The sequence below is a fragment of the Serinus canaria genome, chromosome 24 (genome assembly GCF_022539315.1).
Source record: "Serinus canaria isolate serCan28SL12 chromosome 24, serCan2020, whole genome shotgun sequence".
Taxonomy (NCBI): domain Eukaryota; kingdom Metazoa; phylum Chordata; class Aves; order Passeriformes; family Fringillidae; genus Serinus; species Serinus canaria.
This window is the reverse complement of record NC_066337.1, coordinates 2,089,734-2,108,746: the sequence shown is the minus strand read 5'-3', so window position 1 is coordinate 2,108,746 and position 19,013 is coordinate 2,089,734. Positions and strand designations below refer to the sequence as shown.

Sequence of the window (19,013 nt, the reverse complement as noted above, 5' to 3'; positions counted from 1 at the left end):
GCTCATTTTTGCTGAGTGTTGTCCATTTTGGGGCAAATTCAGTCATTTTGGGGGAAGTCACTCATTTCCAGAAGGAGCAGTTTGGGACAGCATCCTCTGGGAGCATGTCCCTCATTTTGGGGGAGAATTTTTGGAGAATACAACTCCTTTTGGAGTTGTATATATATATGTGTGTATATATATATATATATATGTATATATATGGATATATATGTATATATATGTATGTGTGTATATAACTCCTTTTGGGGTGAGCACCCATTCTGGGGGAGAATCACTCATTTCAGGGAGAAATTGGCCCCTTTTGGGTCTTCATTTGATTCTGAGGAGCATCCCTCATTTTTGGAGACCATCACTTATTTTGGGGTTGTCTGGAACACTCTGGGGGAACTTTTGGGGGAGAATCCCTCATTTCTGGAGAGAACAGCTCATTTTGGGGTGTGCATCATTCATCAGTGGGCAAAATCTCATTGGAGCTGGTCTGAGAGAAAATTTTCATTTTTGGTGGACCATCAGTTTTGGAAGTATAAATCTAATTTTCTCCACATCACTCAATTACCAGTTTGGGTCCATCCACCCATTTTGGGGGTAAGTTGGTTTTGTGAGGGGAGTTTTGCCCATTTTGGAGGGTTATTCCTGCATTTTGGGTCTTCTCCACTCAAAGGAAGAAGCTGCCAAGAAAATACAGGTGCGACCCCTCATCTTGTAGCACTTTATAATAAATGGCCAGGAATTAATACTAAATTACAATGAATCCTTTATGAAATTACAGATTACATTCACGCCAGATCAGTATTCAAAAATAGGCATTTCTGCCCATTGCATCACTTGGATTTTTTTTTAAACCCAGCTCTTGTTCAGGTTCTTTTTGTCAACTCTTCAAGAGCCAGGAAAAAAAAAAAAAAGGACAATATGGGCAAAAAGCCTCCAAGAAAATGATCCTTCTCCTAGAATCTCACATTTAGAGCAGGAACCTGCAGAAGAAAACTCCTTTTATTTTTGCCCTGGTTTGCTTTTGCATTTCCTCCCATGCCACATTTTAAGGCGAATCCACCCTTTTGCTAGCATTTGAAATTAAAAAACCCAAAATACAGGGTTTTTGGCAGCTGCCCTCCCCCATGGGGCTGAAGCTCCACCATTTTGCCATGTGGAGGGACAATACCAGGGAGAAATCATCTTTTAAGCAACAATACTTTGTTTCCTTCCACCCAGGCGAGTCTTGTGCATCGCCATTCAGTTTTGGGTGAAATCTTGAGTTTTTTTAAACCAATTTTTCCCCCATTTTTAACTAACTCTGTGCCAAAATGCCTTTGGAAAAGTTTTACTTCCGGCAGCCTTTGCCCCAACTCTGCCTCCAATCTCAGCCCTTGAGGATGAGAATGGGGTGAGTTGGATTTTTTCCAGATTCAGCAGAGGTTTTAGCACATAAATTAAAGGATTTGGAGGAATTTCCTCCCTTTTCCAGAAAGTTGTGTCCAGAGTCACCAAGCAGCCTCAGCATCGGGGCCAAAGTTGGGAGGTTTGGGCAATCCCACGAGTCGAGCACCAAACCCTCCTTGGATAAAGCAGAATTTGCACTCGCTGATTATTTTTCTTCCCCCTCCATGCCAGTATTTATGCCTGTGAATGACCTTTCTGGGGGAAAAATCCAAAAAGCATCAAGTCCTGGGGTTGGTTTGGCTTTTCTTGGCACCAAGAAATCCAAGGGATGGACGCAGTGGCCCACGCACCGCTGCCCACCAGCATCCGAGCGTCACGTGGGGAAAACAACTTTCCCTAAAAATGCTTTTGCTTACCAAAAAATGAAGGGAAAAAGAAAAATAAAACCTGAAATAAAAGATTAATCTGGCCACAATATGTGCCTTGTAAACGTGTGTCCACTTCTGTGCGCTGCCATGGTGGTCCCTGCGCTCCTGGGGCAGCCAGGGCCTCTGCCAGCGCTGCCAGTTTGCTTTTTTCTCACTAATTTCTTCTTCTTGCCTTTATTTTTTTTTGCATTTCGGGGGAGTTTTGTATCTGGTGCTGTCAATGATTTGGGAGGGTGCAGGAGGAGCTATTCCAGTGAGTCACTGTGGTCCAAACCAAGGTCAGCACCAGGTGCTGCTGGGAGGCCACCAGGCTCTTCCTCCAGCTCTTCCTCCTCTTCCTCCTCCTCCTCCATCTCGTCCTCGTCCTCCTCATCCTCCTCCTCCTCCTCGGTGCCATCCAGGGAGTCGTCATGGGCTGCCAGCATCGCCTGCTGCATGGCCATGGTGGCAGTGGCTGATGAGAGGGGCTGGAGGTTGTCCATGCTGAGCGAGCCTGGAATTAAAGGCACAGAAATAAGGACTCCCCAGCTAACAGGAAGGACAAAAGAAATGCATAAACCACGAAAAACTCAAGTGTAAAGCTTGGAGAGCTTCACCCATAGGGCGTCTCACCTACCCCAGTCACTCCCCAAGGTCCAATCCTCAATGTTTTCAGCTAATGCATCGTTAAATAACAAGAATCCTTAGTTCTGAGCAGGCAGATGCCCAAATTGGTGGGGCAGATCTTCTTTTCATCTTCCCTCAAGTCCTACCTTTCCTTCTCTTCGTCTCGTCTGGTGTATGCTCATTTCTGCTCTCTTCACCTTCTCTTCATCTTCTCTCTTCATTTTCCTCATTTGTTCTTTGTTCATCATCTCTCTTCATCATCATCACCTTCTCTATCCTTCCCTACATTTTCATCATCTATTTCCTCTTCATCTTCTCCCCATTTTATCTCAATCTGTCTTCTCATCTCCATCTTTCCACATCTCCCCTCCCTCCCTTCCCCAGCTCCTCAGGAGATGACCCAGGCCATGCCCCCCAGTGGGTGATCATCATCCTGGTGCCCACTGGAAGGACCTTCTTGCAAGAGCCTCTTGTCCTTCCCCACCTCTCAATAAAGGCCTCCAGAAATTACCAATTAAGGCCACAATTAATGCACGGCCCCTCCTTTCTGGAAGGGCAGGGGCTGCTGGGGCTTGTCCTTACCGTCAGGGTTTGTCCCTGCATTGCCCCCCTGCTGCTGCAGCACGCCAGCAGCGATGGAGTTGGGCCAGAACCGCTGCGTGGGCCGGTGCTGGGATTTGATCTTCTTGGCTTTGGGGGCTGGGTCGGGGTTGCTGGCGTCCAGCATGGGCTGCAGGATGCGCCGCCGGGCGTTGATGAACCTTCCCATGGAACAGAGAGAGCGGCAGTGAGCCAGAGGTGTTACAGCAACACCGAGTTCAAACAACCTCATGGCAAATCAATGGGCTGGAATTTAATAACAATAATGCTTTAGGAATCAGCTTCATGGTTCAGAAAGCTGGGGGTTTGTTCATTTGCCTGTGCCACTGTCCCAGACTGCAAGGCCAGATGTATTCTATTGCCATCTGTATGGCAGTGTCTTTTATCAAGTGGGCAGTTTTCCTTATCTCTTCCACACCCACTCCTCCCTCCAGGGGCACACCTGCTGATACCAGGCTATTGAATGTCCCTGCATGGCTGATAAGAGCTACAGCATCCCATGGGAGATGTGAGCCCAGGGGGAGGAGCCAAGCATTCCTACCTGGATATAATCTGAGATTCTGGGACACCAGCACAGCTTCTCCACTGGATTTCCCAGAGGAGCAGCAGCTGCCTCTGCCCCTGGACCTTCAGAGGCAGAGTGCACCCTTCTCCAGGATCCCTGCTCCAGCAGAACCAGCCCTGGCACTGCAGGAGGGCTGAGCCACAATTCCAGTGGCACTGCTGCCAGCCCCCTGATCCACAGGGTGTCAGGCTGTGCTCTGGCTCTGGCAGGGTTGGTTTAGTTACTGCATTGTTTATTTTATCCTTTTATTTTCTTCCCTGTTAAAGAACTGTTATTTCCTGCTCCCATAATTTTTTGCCTGGTAGCCCCTTAATTTAAAATTTATAGCAATTTAGAGGAAGAGGAGGGTTTACATTTTCCATGTCAGGGGAGGCTCCTGCCTTCCTTAGCAGGCACCTGTCTTTCCAAACCGAGGCAATCACATTATAGCTCTGTGTTAATTTTTCCTGCTGAGTTGGGAGAATGCTGCACATTGGATTTGCCAGGAGAGGGCACTTGCAAACCTTGCAAACCAGTGCTGGCACTAAACAGCACTGAGCTCATCTCCCAGAAATCCCAGAATCACAGAAGCACAGGATGTGCTGAGGTGGAAGGACTCACCAGGACCATTCAGTCCAGCTCCTGGCCCTGTGCAGGACACCCCAAGAATCAGCCTTAACCACCCAAGTTACCCCTCCTCCCCAAAAAAAAGCATTATACAGCACCAAAACAGGGTGGAAAAGGTCCCAAAGCCAGCAAAATGCCTGAGTGGGCCACCAGTATCTGCTCACCAGTTGTTGACTTGCAAGAGGGTCAGGTTGGTTTGGGCAGCAATTTGCCTCTTCTCATCCTCTGTGGGGTAGGGGTGCTGGAATAAAAGAGAGGTGGGGTAGCAAGATGTCATCCCTGAGTGAAAAACTGAAAACCTGCCTTTTTTTTTCTTGTTTCTCACCCTAAATTTGGTGGCTTCTTGCATTTGCTGAGTGCAAAATTGAAGGGTGGCATCCAAGAGCATCAAGATTTCCTTGGGTGCCCTTAGGGCTTTTCCAAGGCTTTCCATCAAATTCTCTCCTTGAAAGAAAATGTTCTTGGGGGTTTTTTAACTCCAGCAATTTTCCAGTGATGGTTGTTGCTAAACATGAGATTTGTGCTTCAAAAGCAACTTTTTGCTGCTTTATTGTCAGAGACATCAATGAAACACCCTGAAACATCTGCACTGGGAGCCAGCAGCACAGAAAGCTTCAGCACCCTCCTTCCAGCTGGGCTAAAATGCTCTTTTCCAGCCCCAGAAATGAAATTATTATCAAAGCAGCCCCTCATGCCACGTTTTGGAGCCCCAAACCAGTGACAATTACCAGGACTTGTTTTTCAGCTGTTAGCCCCAAATTGTGATTTCCTTGACAGCACCACCCAAAGCCAATGCACGCTGAAGATTCACTTCCCACTGGGGCCTCAGTGGTTTCAAATGGCAATTTTGGCCCAGAAATATCCTGCTTTTGGTGTGTTATTTGCAGCATTCTTTCCTCCTGCTGGTGCCCCAAAACTTCCAGTGAAATGATGAGAATTTTTGGTTAGAAACCACATCACCTCTGACACCAGATGGACAAATCTCATGGGGAAGCCCAAATTTCTTCTGACCACAAGGACCAGGCTGAGAGCAAAGATCCAACCATCCAGCAGAAGAATTTTTTTCAGTTTTTCAATTCCATTTTGGAAATCCTAAACTATGGGGTTCTCCTAGCACGTGGCAGAAAATTGCTTTGCAGTTTCTGGTCTTTAAAGTCTTTTTTGTGCCTGCAAATATGCAGCTGTGCCCTCCAAAAACACAGGAGATGCAAAACACAACAACTCTCTTGTCCTCATTGCAATAAATCCAGAATTTTCCATTTAAAAAAAGGCTGGGAAGTTCCCAGCCTGCTGCTGCTTCACATCCTGGCTGATTTTTCCACAAGTTGCTCCTTGGAGCTGTTTCCTTCTGCATTTCTGACACCTTGGGGAATCTCCCACCACTCTGCCTTCCTGGAGAGCCAGCCTTTGCAACCAGTTTCAGTTTCCAAGTGAGTTCTTGGCTGAATTATGCAGGAAAAAATGTGGGATTTTTGGCTTTTTGCCCTTCTCCCAGCCCTGCTGATGAGAGAGAACTCTTCATGCACAAAAATATCCAGTTTGCATCTAAGCTCCCTCCATCTTCCATCTCCAATCCCCCAAACCAGGGTGACTTTGCAATTCTGTGTTTTGACTGCTGGCTGCTGTGCTACAACCCCACCTGGGAGCAGCTCTCACATTCCAGCTTGCTAGAAAAGGATATTTTGGAGCTGCTAACTGCAAAAAAAAAAGCTCAATTATCCATCTTCCAAAAGTCCCAGCAGTCCCCTTTTGGATTTGTGTGCTTCTTCTTGCCTTAAGGGAATATTTGTTTCCCACCTGCAGTGACAGTGGTCATTCCCAACACACTCCCAAAATACTCACCACTTTGCACCTCCAAACACAAATCAGACAAACCACCACCTGGATTTGAGGATTTCTGGACTTTTTGTCCTTTTTCCCCTCTTTCAGGGCGTTTTGGGGCTCACCATGAGATGCTGGAAGAGCCATGAGCGCATGATGTTGGTGGCGTGTTTGGGCAGGACTCCTCGCTTGTTCTTGGACTTCTTGTCCTCGCCATCAAGGAGGGAGGTGAGATCCAGGTTCACCTGTCAGGGCAGAAGGAATGGGGAGAGAACTGCTTGAACATGGTGAGGGGCAACCCAAAAAATGAGCAAAAGCAACCCAAAATGGGAGTGTGATGTGTGAAAAAAGCCTGGCACTCACGGGAGCGTCCAAAACCCATTTCCTGCTCCACCAAATTTGCATAAATGCAGATTTTATCCCAGGATCTGCATCTTTTATCTCTTTTTTTTTTTTTTTTTGTCAATGCTTTGCAAGGGGTAATGGCACTGCTGGGGAGTGTAGTGATGACACCATGGCCAATTTCAATGTGTGTTTTAGGAGGAAAACACTTTTACCTAGAAAAAAATACATTAAAAATACACCAAACCTGATAAAAGTATTCTTTTCTCAACTGAAAGTTAAAAAAGACCCTGCCACTCACCAAGCCCTTGCAAACCCATATTCCTCACCCTGCTGATTTCCACCACAAGGAGGGAGATGCCCATTGAGCCCAAATTTGCTTTTTTGCCCCCCAGAAATGAAAAAGAAGCATCTTGCTGCAAGAGGAGTTTTAATGAGGATTCAGGAACCAAACTGAAATCTAAGCACTTGAGTTAAAAAGGGATTTTTTTTTTTCCCCAAGTCTTCATCAAAACACTTCTCCTGGATGAATTAAACATCAGGCCAGCAGGTCCCTGTGATTCCCCTGGGCTGCAGTTGAATAAATCATGCCAGTGGCACAGGAAGAGCATCCAGAGGTGCTTGTCCAGGCTCTCTCCCTGCCCCAGTATTCCCTCTGCACATGTTTTTCCCACCACAGAGGGCTTTGCTGCAAGATTTAAACCTGCAGTGGAGAGATATAATGGAAAGAGATTTTTTAAGCATTGCACAGGCAAAAAATAAAAATCCTGCCAGGGAGGTGCCGCCTCTTTTCAAAGTGCTGTTTGTTGATTGTTTGATAAGAGGCTCCTGCAATTAAAATGGGGCATTTCAGGAATAATGGGGGGGAGTTTCTGCTGCTCTGCCCCCAGGAGCAGTGTTACAGAAATTGAAGGGGTTTTTTTTCCCCCAAGTCCTGGGGTTGGGCAGAGCCCATGGCCAAGCTGTGCCAATAAATCCAGCTCTGCTCCAAATCATTGTCTCACTGCAAGAATGCAGGGATCATTGCATAACTCATTGCAATGTCAGGGGAAAAAAAAGGAATAAAACCAGAGCAAATGGCTGAAAAATATCCCCAAATTCAGAAAGGAAGACCTAAAAATGAGCCTTCCCCACAAGTGCCATGATTGCTGTGCTGGACAGGCAATGCCAGTGACCCCAGATCTATAATATATCAGCAATAATATCTATCAATAGATATATAAACAATAATATCTGTCTGTCTATCTATCTATCTATATCTATCTATCTATCTATCTATCTATCTATCTATCTATCAGCAATATCAGCCATATCAGCAATAATATCTATATATATATACATAAACAATATCTATCTCTCTCTCTCTATCTATATCAGCAATATCAGCCATATCAGCAATATCGATATATATATACATAAACAATAATATCTATCTATCTATCTATCTATCTATCTATCTATCTATCTATCTATCTATCTATCTATCTACCATCTATCAGCAATATCAGCCATATCAGCAATAATATCGATATATATATATATATCAATAGCATCTATCAATATATATATCTCAGCCATACCAGCAATAATATCTATCAATATATACATAAACAATAATATCTATCTATCTATCTATCAATCAATCATCAATCTATCTATCTCTATACATATATCAGCAATATCAGCCATATCAGCAATAATATCAATATATATATATCTCAATAACATTGATCAATGTATATATATATCTCAGCAATATCAGCATAATATCTATCTATATATATAAACAATAATACCTTTCTATCTATCTATCTATCTATCTATCTATCTATCTATCTATCTATCTATCTATCTATATCAATATCAGCAATATCAACCATATCAGCAATATCTATCAATATATATATAAACAATAATATCTATCCATATATATATATCAGCAATAGTATCTGTCTATATATATATATAAGCAATATCAGCAATAATATCAACAATAATATCTATCTATATATATAAATAATAATATCTATCAATATATGTAAACAATAATATATATCTACATATATAACATCTATCTATATATATTTATCGGCAATATCAGCAATATTGTCTATCTATCTATATATATAAACAACAATATCAATATATATATATCAGCAATATCACCAATAATATCTATCTATATCCTATCCTCCTCTATATATAATTATTAATATAAAGTCTAGAATATGCAATATGTACAATGCACAGTATATATGTATATATGTATATATATATATACACACACATATTATAAAGCATACAGAATAAAATACCATGCTCTATCCCAGATTACAAATAACAGACATTGTGACATGCTACATGTTGCACTAAATAATATTATGTACATTATTATTATATGGTGTAATATTTTATAACAATGATAGAAGCACTGTTAGGTTGTTGCTGTAATTTGTTGGGCGCCCCAAAGGCACCTGGCAGATGGGTTTAATCAACGTTTCTTGCTAATTAAAAATGTAGGACCCTCCAAGGATTGGATTTATGGAGAGTGGGGGGTTCTGCCAGCTGCAGTGCCAGGGTGGGGCTGGCCAGGCCTTACCTGGGCGTTGGGGATCTGCAGGGCACCGGGGGTGATGGCCTGGGCGAGCACCTGGCCCTGCGACGTCACCATGGTCACGGGCTGGTACAAGGCTCCACCTAGGGCAAAAAACACGTGTGGGGCACCCAGACCCCGGAGTGGGCCTGCCCACACCTCCCCTGTGCTGCCTACCTGGCACGGCGGGCGAGCTGCTGCCCGTGCCCATGGCCAGGTTGCCGGGGGGCAGAGCGGCCGCGGGCACCACGATGCCCGCGGGGGGGTTGGAGGCCGGCGGCAGCGCTGCTGGGGAGCTCTGCAGCATCTCCTGCACACAACAAAACACCCAGCGCGTCAGCTGCAGCCCCAAAGTTTCAGGTTTTGTCCCCCCCCAAAATATTTTGTTATGATTTTGGCAGTTCGACGGGATAAATGGCAGGAAATGGGATTTTTCAGTTTGTTGCAAGTGGGGGGGAAGAAATGGAAAAATAAGGGTTTGTGCTCTGCAAAACCCCCACTGAGCATCTTCACCAAACTTGTTTTCTTTGTGCTGCCACTCTTTTCCATAAAAAAAATATGGAAGGGGAAAAAATGATCATGAGGGACCAAAAGGAATTTCTTTTGTCTTTTTCTTTCTAAACATTTCTCTTTTTTGGTGCTTTGACTGAGACTGGATGATGCAACCTGTGCTAAAATTCAGGGTGACCAGCACAGCTTACCTAATAAAGTTAATAATAAATAACCCCATCGATATCACTCCTTGAAGCTTTAGGCTAATTTCTTGCAAAAATGGGCAATTTTTTGAGCCAAAAGCAGTAATTTTACTTTAAGGCCTATCTCTGGAGCAACCACCAAGAGACCCCAAATGGGATGATTATTTGATTATTTATTTTAATATTTAAAAGATTAATATTTTAGGATTATTTGAGTATTTAATGTGACATTTTGGGAAGGGAGGAGTCCCACAGTTGAGGCTGCAGGGGGAATACAGGGCAGTGCACTCCAAGCTTCCACATGGGCAGGATATTGCAAATAATAATGGTAACATTCATAAAATGATCATTTTAAAATAAACCAAAGATAACTACATCTCTCTAATTCACCCAACTGGACTGGAAATAAAATTGCACTTTTTTTTTTGTCCTTTTTCCACTGACTTTCCCATTCTGCATCACTTCCCTGGTGTCCAACTCTTTCTCAAGTGTTGAACATAATGTCAACAAAGGGGATTTTTTTCACCTTTTATTAATTTTCCCTACATTTTGATGCATTAAATCAAGAATCCTCTCATTTGGGTTAAGGAAAGAATCCTCTCATTTGGGTTAAGGAAGCCCTAACCCTATCCCTAACCCAAAAAATAAACCTAACCATAATCCTAACCCTAAACTTAACCCTAACCCTAACCCTAACCCTAACCCTAACCCTAACCCTAACCCTAACCCTAACCCAAACCCTAACCCTAACCCTAACCCTAACCCTAACCCTAACCCTAACCCTAACCCTAACCCTAACCCTAACCCAAACCCTTTCCTCTCCTTTGGGTTAAGGAAAGAGAGCTTCCCTGGATTAGTGATGTGCAATGGCACTGGGAAAGCCAACCCAGAGAATGTGGTCAGGGTGGGAAGAGCTGCAGCTCCCTTTCTGCAGGTGGCAGAACTCCAGAGATGGACTCTGAACGCCCCAGACCCATCCATGTCACACCAGCCCCTGGCTCTGCTGCCCCGTGGGGAGCTGGGTGCTCTGGGTCCCCTCCCCAGCATTTCCCATTGCTGGGGGGAAACCTGAGGTCGGTTCCTTTTTCTCCCCCTTCTCCCCATCACATTCATGAACTTTTCCCCCACCAATCACCATTACTTTGCCTGTGCCATCATTCTCAATAAATGCCAAGATTTTGCTTTTAAAACCCCCTTATGGCACTTTTCCCTCCTGTGATGCCATTTCCAGAATGTTGGACCCAGTGCCTCTGCCTCAAGTTGCTTCTGTTATTTTTCTTATCTGAAAATTTTGCTGCAACTGCTGTGAATTTTTCATTCGCTTCCCAGACATTCCTTTCCACAGCTGAATTAATTTTAAAAATGCAAATATGACTTGTACTTTTTTTTTTTTAGTATTCCTTCCCCACCTCCAGTCTTCTGGGGGATGTAGTTTTCAGTCTGAGGAATGAATATCTCAGGATACAGAGAGAAAAATTCAGTCTCTTCTGCTCGCTCTTGGATTTGGCCCTGGCAAAGGATCCAGCTGACAAACACAGTGGAAATGTTCCTAAAAAACCAAATGTGGTCCAGGAGAACACCAGAAAGCAGCTGGACATGGCCAGGTGCAACCAGAAGTTTGGAGCAGCTTGAAGACCTCCAGCTTTCCTCCCCTGCCTTGTTTTTCCATGATTCTCCCCAAAGAAGGGCATCCAGAACACCATTTTTTGAAGGGCATTGGGAAGAAGCAATTTGGAATATCAGAAAATAGGAACAAGAAACTGCTGTTTCCAGACACAGTGGTCAAAGCCATTCTCAACAGTATTTTGTGATGGAAAAAAATGGCCTCCCAAAACTCTTCCAAAACACCATCTCACTGGTGTCCAAAAAGGCAGAATATTGGTAATCATTGGAAAGAGCTGTTAAAGGAATTAATGGTCTTTCTGCAGCAGAACTGTGAAACCAAAGTGACCCAATGGAAGTGGAGGCTCCACCCTCAAACAAATATAGAGAGATATCTCCAAGAAGATTTAAAAAAAATTATTTTGCATACCAGTTGCCTCAGATTGCAAATGTCAGCCAAATTCTGTTAGGCTGTTCTGTTCTGCAGTGGAAAATATTTTATATATTTTATATTTTGAGACTCAAGGAAATTCACAGAATCCCAGAATGGTTTGGGTTGGAAGGGACCTTAAAGCCCATCTTGCTCCACCCCTGCCATGGCAGGGACACCTCCACTGTCCCAGGGTGCTCCAAGTCCTGTCCGGCCTGGCCTTGGGCATTCCAGGGATCCAGGGGCAGCCACAGCTGCTCTGGGCACCCTGTGCCAGGGCCTGCCCACCCTCAAGCTGAAATGCTTTTGGCAATTTTGAAATCTGAGTGTGGAAACAAGTGCATCACTAGGTGTCTCTGCAGACCCACATCTCAGCACTGATCAACAGCAAAACAAGATCTCTCCCAATTAAAAACCACATCAACGAAGAAAAAGGTCTGGGACATGGCACAAAAAAAGCCCTTTCTTACAACAAGGAAAATGTCCAAGTGCCAAATTGTAAGGAAGTGCTAAAATTCAGTGCTGCTTGAGCTGCTGTCCTTGCCCTCGTGCTTTATCAGACAGATTTTCATTTTTGGGTGGTACACCATGTGTCAAAACCTCTGCTCATCCTAACTCTGAAAATTACTTGTGCTGGGGGAAAATTTGGATTAGTTGGAGAAAAAGAAAGAAACCCAAGGTTTTGCCAGGAAAGAGCTGGCCAAACTCAAAGCCGTGCAAGACAACTGATAATGCTGCTTTGTGAATGGATGGGTGCGTGGAGATGAGAACAAAGCTGGCTTGAAATGAAGAGGAACCCGGGGCTGATCACAGAGCAAACCTGGGTAAATCAGGATCTGTTCAGAGAAGCACTGAGTCCCACCAAACCAACTGCCCACCTGCAGCCACCAGCACCTGGGAGTGTCCCTGCCCATGGCAGGGCATTGGAACAAGGTGGGATTTCAGGTCCCTTCCAACCCACACCATCCTGTGGAGAGCTAATCTGAGAGGAAGAAATGCTGCCCTGAAAATGCCCATTCAAACACTGCCAATCTCAAAGGAGAGCTGAAAAAGCCAAAATTTGATTCCATTTAAATGTCCCTGGCAGCACTGTGCTTCCCAATGCCATTGGTTCTGAAACTGTTTTTTTCTTGCAAGTGGAGAACAATGAGGACCCCTTTGATGTCAAAGGAAAGTTGAAATTAAACATTGATTTAAATTGGTTTCCAGCTTCTTCCATGAAAGAAGGACCTCCCCTCTCCCACCCTGGTCAGAAACACCTCAAAAAATGCTCATTAATTAAAGGGAGGGGGCTACAAAGGGCCCAATGAGGACTTGAGGTAGGAGAATGAAACCAACAAAAACAGAAAAGGAATCAATGGCTTGGTGGACTTGCAGGACAAAGAGGCAACAACTCAATCACAGGACAAAGCACAGCACAAAATGAGGAAGCAATGGAGAAAAGAGGGTACAAAAATCCTGGTAAGGTCATGAAAGTTCAGGGAAGACTCCTCACATGGGAAAGCCCCAACCTTGTCACCCAGACTCGGCCAACACCCGGAATCATCTCTGGACCTGGCAACATGAGGAGGTTTCAGCAACAGTCAAAACACCTTGTCTGGGTGTTCTCTCATCTCCCCATCATCTCAGGCATTTTGCATCTCCAAAAGTTCTTGCATTTTCCATCTTAGAAAGCAGAAACAGCAGCAGGCAAGGACCACCCTTTTTGGATGCACCCAGGAAATCCAACAGGTTGTCCTGAGATGACATTTTAACAGGTCCAGACATTGTTTTCCCAGTTTTGGTTGACATCCTTGTAATTGTGTCAATAATTTTTTAAGCATGTCCTGTGGTAAAACACTTAGCCAAAACCTGAAATATTTCACTTTCATGACAAACTTGGTGTATCTCAACACAAAATGATTGACACTCCTTCCAAACCCTAGGAAAACCTATTTGCTGAGACACCTCCTTCAGTGATACTAATTACATTTCATTACTTAGATTTGTTTAAAATCCTGAATTAATGGCCTGTTTGCTTTTGCACCTCCCCTCAGCATGAAACCAACAGGCTGAAAATTAGAGGAATGATCCCACTTGCCATTTTTTAAACGCCAATCCCATGATTTTTCAGCTCTCTGGAGCATCCTTACCCTCTAAAACTCAGCTGATGGATATGGAGCATTTCCACCCTTTTTTATCCCTGCAAACTCAAGTATTCTCAATGAGCTGGAGCACTCAAGCACTCGACATGCTGCAGTTGGAAAATATTTGCCGTTGTGCTGTCACTGCTCTGCCATCCTTACCCCATGACCAGATGAGATGGTGGCTGTGTCGTGCTCCACCACTGGGAATGTTTCAGCTCCACCTGCTGAAAATCCCTCAGGGGCCGAGCCAACATTTCCCCTCCAGCTGGGTCTTTCCTGGGTGTGCTCCCATTTATTTCACAGCTGCCTCCAAACCCTCACTGGAATTCCTCAACTTCCAAGTCTGGCCCAGAAGGGAAATGGCAGCAGCTCTGGGTTTCCAGGAATCAGAAGCCCTTGGTACCTCTCCATGGGCCTGATTATTTTCCAAAGACTTGTGCTAATTTTCTGATATGATCCCCACCTCTTTGTGAGACACTAAATCCTCATTACTTTTCCTGACCGATGCATTCTAATTAGATCAACACTTAAAAAAAAAAAAAAAAAAAAGAAGAAGAAGGAGGGGGGAAAAAAATTCACAATAGCCACAGGACGGCTTTCCATCTCATTAACTCCCTCACTTATTATTTTCATGAAAATTACTGATAAAAAACGTGCATCTCCATTTGCTGGGACCGGGAGCTTTGTCGGCTCATATCTAACATCTCTCTCATCACCCGGGATGTGAGCTGTTGCCATGGCAATGCACAATAATAGAAACTAATAAATTACAAACGAGATGCTCGTTGAGCAATTATTGTTCTCTTTTATGCAAGTGTCTTGCTAATTTTGATCATAAGGAATGCTTCCATAAAGCAGCGAAGGGATAATAAGTCTATTTCTAGAGATTATTAGAATATAGAGTGAGGATGGGCTTTCTTAGATCAATGATTAAGTGGTTTGGTGCTTTCAGGGAACCTAAATAAGAAACTGAACTTTTCTGGGGGGCTTTTCCCTCATCGTGTTGGGAGCTTCAAACTCTGCAGCACCTGGAGCAGAGCTGCTAAAAATGGTATTTTTCCTTTCCACCACCTTGAAACTGCCCCAAAAGCCCCAAGAAGGCCCCACCACCTGTCTCCTTTTTAGGGAGAGCTCCAGGAGCTGCCTAGGTTATTTTGGGTTTTGCAGTTATTTCTGGTGGGATTGTGCAACCCTAAATTCCATTTTTCTACCCCAAAACCAAGTGCCTGAGAGAGGGAAATGCCCTAGGGGAACACAATCTAGCATCACATTTCCTGGGATGCGACCAGCCGAGATTTACCCCCTGCACTGCAGGTGCACATGAAAACCCCAACCCATGGCAGCTTCTTTTCTGAATATTGAGTTACAGTCCCTTCTTTTGCCCCCAGAACCACCAAGGTTCAGTTTCTTTTGGCTGCTTCAGCTGATATTTCTGCAGCTCTCAGGCATTTCCTTGTACTCTTGCACTATCCTTGAGACACCAATTGTCTTCTTCTCCCAGCTAAATTCCAAATTATGGAAAAGAAGAAGCAAAGGGAATGTTGATCATGCTGGGGGAGAAGAGCAAGATCTGCTGAGACACAAAAAGGAGCAGGGAAGCCAGAAAGGGTCACCTGAGACCCAAAAATCCTTTGAGCTGCCTTAAAACAAAAAGTGAGAGAGAAATAACAGAGAAAATCCTGATGTTTCTCTCCTTCCTGGCATCAACTTGCAATAGCTCATTAAAAATTGCAACTTTCTTGTTTATATTCCCCCACACTTGCACAGCTCCCTTGCCCTCACATTTAACTGCTGCAACATTAGAGTTTAGGAGTCTCTTGCAGAGCCACAAACATTGGAGTTGCAGCTCTGCCAACCCATGCAAAAAAGGACATTAAAAAATTTAAAATAAAGGAGGAAAAGTCACCAAAACATCATTTACTGCACTCTATGAGCAAGGCACAGGATTTTTTTTAATTCTTGGGCACAGACTCCAATGACTTTTCAGGAGGCCACAGCTCCTGTAGAGCAAGTCTGAAACCTTGTTGGCAGCTCCCCGTTGGCCAAAGCACAGCAATGGTTTTGGAGAGGAGTTTTAGGGCATTACCTGGGGGTGGAGGCTGATGGAGGAGGGGTTGGGGGAGTAGGGCCCCCCCAGGTCGTTCCTGAGTAGGTTGTCACTGTGCATCTTGGTCTTGAGGCAGGTGATGTAACGGTTGCAGAAGTCCTTGCACAACTCATTGACCTTCTCCAGCTCCAGGAGGTGGATGCGCAGCACCTGGATGGCCTTCACCATCTGCACAAGGGCACAAAGGCAAAATCAATATTCCCCCACAAATCTAACGTAGAACTGATCCCCTACAGCAGAATGAAATTCTCTTCATTTCTCAACACGCACAAGAAATGAATATTCTTGCCCAAAACCCATCCCAGAGCCCATCCCTCTGCATATCTGCATTCCTCTTCCTTGCCCATCAATCACAACCCTGAGATCCAAGAGGAAAAAATTCACCAAATTCACCACTGCCTTCATGGGAATTGCTCCCCATGCCCCAAAGAAAGAGCACAAGCCAAACCCCTCGTTGTTGAAAAGTGTTTGGTTTTCTCTGGAGGCCACTTCTTCTAACAAGATTACGGGGCTGCAACTCAGCCGTGAGCTGTTGCTGGTGCAAAGCCTGGGCCTCATTAAAACGTACCCCATAAACCTTAAAAAATTTACACATAAAACATTCCTCTCACCGAGCTGAAACCTTAAGTTTTACAGCCGCTGTTTGAAATCTTGCATAATATATAAAATTTCAGCTATTCACTCCGGGGCAATAAATCCGGTTTTATGTAACAAAGCGTCTTTGCATTTCAAAGAGTGTTTTTAACTTGCAAATTTTAGTGGTCATCTTTACAAACTGCAAGTTGCCATGGTTGGGAAACATCCTGAAAAATCCAGGGCCAAACTCCAGTGGCAGCTCCACGACAGAGAAGGTGAATTTTTGGTTGGTGAACAACAGGGATGATAGGTTGAGGCTGGAAAAATCTTTTATTTAGCTTCTTTTTTTGCTTTTTTTCTTTTTTTTTCCTGTTTTTTTCCCCCCTCCTCCGCAGTTGACACAGGCAAAGCACAAGGTGGAGGTGTCGTGCCCAGGATTTCCGCATCCTCCCAGGGCTCACCGGCCATGAAAGTCAATATTCAAGGGCAAAGGCAAGAAGACCTGACACATATATGTAAAAAAATAAATCTCTCAATTATCTCAGCTCATTTGCTTAGGGTCTCATTTTATGTCCCTGCTCGGCTGCGTCGTATATCTGTCCGGATAAAGAGTTACAGTCCGACGGCGGACGTGCGCGGGGTTGTAAAAAATACAGATGCTGAATTAATTGACTGTGTGGCACTCGGCAGCTGATTGAGTTGATAATGGTGAGATCTGACCTTTTTCTAATTTCTAATTATGTGCATCTTGGCAGCGAGGAATACATGACTCTTATTCTAATGATAGCTAATGCCACTGGCCTTTGCAGCCCTGCTGTGCCGTCACCAGCTTCTGGCAAATGGGTGGCGTTCAAAAGAAAGGAAAAACAATGCCCAAAATATATCAAGGACAACAAAAAGGATAATGTAAATAGGGGGAAAGTGTCAGCTGAAGAGCAGGTTGAAATGTTGAGTTTTGAGCACTGCAAGTCTTTTTAACCCAGAATTCCCAGCATCATATCAACCACGTCCTCTGTCGTGGTGCAGGTTACCCACACTGAGGTGCATGGCTCCTCCTTTTCTGGTGGAGTTCTGGGCATTGCATAGAAAATATACATCCAACTATGTACTAGAACTAGGGCAAACCCAGATAAACAGAGACACAGGCACACAGAAAGGCACAGCAACAGATACAGAAATATAAGAACATGAATGCATCGAGTGCTGTAGTTATACATGGGATCAGTGGGATCAATTCAACTGCCCATGGACAAATTTCACCTTGGCAGCAAGAGTTGCTTCAGAATATGCCAAAAAACCATGATTGGTGTGATGTGGGTGGGTTTTTTTAGAAACCACACAAAACCTGAAAAGAGCCAATGTGGATACATTTCCTGCACTGACTATTTGCTGGTGATGTTTCATCTTGATATGTACAGAAATAGGTTTTCCTTTCCCAAAATTTTAGAATTTTTTCCTTCATCTGGCTCCATTTCTCTCCTCCTGCCAGACCATTACATCCATTTTTATGTAATTTAAAGAGATGGAGGTTTGTTGGTGCACCTCAGCATTTGTTCAGTCCAAAAACTGAAATAATCCCAAACACTGGTTATATTCTTGTGTTCCTGTGAGTTGGGGTTTTTTTTGATTGCTTGTCCCAGAGCAATTTCTGTTCTTGACTACCAGTTATTGCAAAATAAGTTTAGCAATATGCAAAAGGGGGGCTTTGCCTAGCCTGCAAATTTTTTGGAGGGCATTCCACAGACTCTTGGTTTAGGGATGTTAAAAAACTCTCCTCCACAAGTTGAAGTTGGGCACAAACATGTGGGATTTTACCTCACCTTCAAATCCTCTCTTGCTTTTTTAAAAAGACAGTAGTTCTTGCACCTAGGTGAGTTTTGCTAGTTCTTCCCTTTGTGATATGTGATATCATGCAAAATCACCTCCTTGATACCTGCAATACTTGGAAAAAGGAGCCTGTGAATTTCCTGATTTTGTTTCTTTTTTTGGGATGGAAATCCCTCTGCTAACAAGTCCCAGGGGACACATAACCCCTCAGGGGAGGTGCTTTGCTGTTTCCATCATCAGAGGTGCACAGAATTCCCCCTCAGACCTTGAAAATCTGCTTGTGGAGCATCAGGATGGTGCCATGAACTTGTCTTCCCACATGTCTGCCATGGAGACCATGTTTGGATGCTTTTCTGGACAGAATAACAGGATTTGGGGATATTTCCTGAGGTCCACACAAGAGAAATCCAAAGCAGAGTCTTCTGAGGCACCTTCCAGCAGTAGGAAATTTGAGTTGATGCGGCAGAGAATCCACCAGAACTGGTCCAAGTGTTCCAAACTGTTGTGATCCATGACCTTATGGAAAGTTATCATCCTGCCCTGCTCCTAGGACATGAGCTGGCCATGACCCTTCAAACCAGACGTGCCAGACAAGCATGCTGACACTACTGCAGGAGCAGTAATTCCTACAGAGCCTGCAAGTTTTGGGGCACAAACCAACCAGCAACCTCAGCTGTTTTCAGGAACCTCGCTGACCCCATGGAGGCTG

The 19,013-nt window shown here is 44.2% G+C and overlaps 1 protein-coding gene across 3 annotated transcripts in view; it reads right to left on the bottom strand.

Annotated features, from left to right (window-relative positions):
* Nucleotides 1–717: 717 nt before the first annotated feature.
* The window catches only part of PKNOX2 (PBX/knotted 1 homeobox 2), a 102,897-nt gene continuing 84,601 nt past the window's right edge, over nt 718–19,013 (bottom strand). For all 3 annotated transcript variants that reach the window (XM_050983632.1, XM_030232129.2, XM_030232128.2), the window contains 7 exons: nt 15,881–16,069; nt 9,119–9,251; nt 8,948–9,045; nt 6,132–6,251; nt 4,350–4,426; nt 2,997–3,175; nt 718–2,301 (listed from right to left, as the gene is read on the bottom strand). In XM_050983632.1, the coding sequence (XP_050839589.1) occupies nt 2,054–2,301; nt 2,997–3,175; nt 4,350–4,426; nt 6,132–6,251; nt 8,948–9,045; nt 9,119–9,251; nt 15,881–16,069 (1,044 nt within the window). In that variant the 3' untranslated portion in view covers nt 718–2,053. The remainder of the gene's footprint in view (nt 2,302–2,996; nt 3,176–4,349; nt 4,427–6,131; nt 6,252–8,947; nt 9,046–9,118; nt 9,252–15,880; nt 16,070–19,013) is intronic.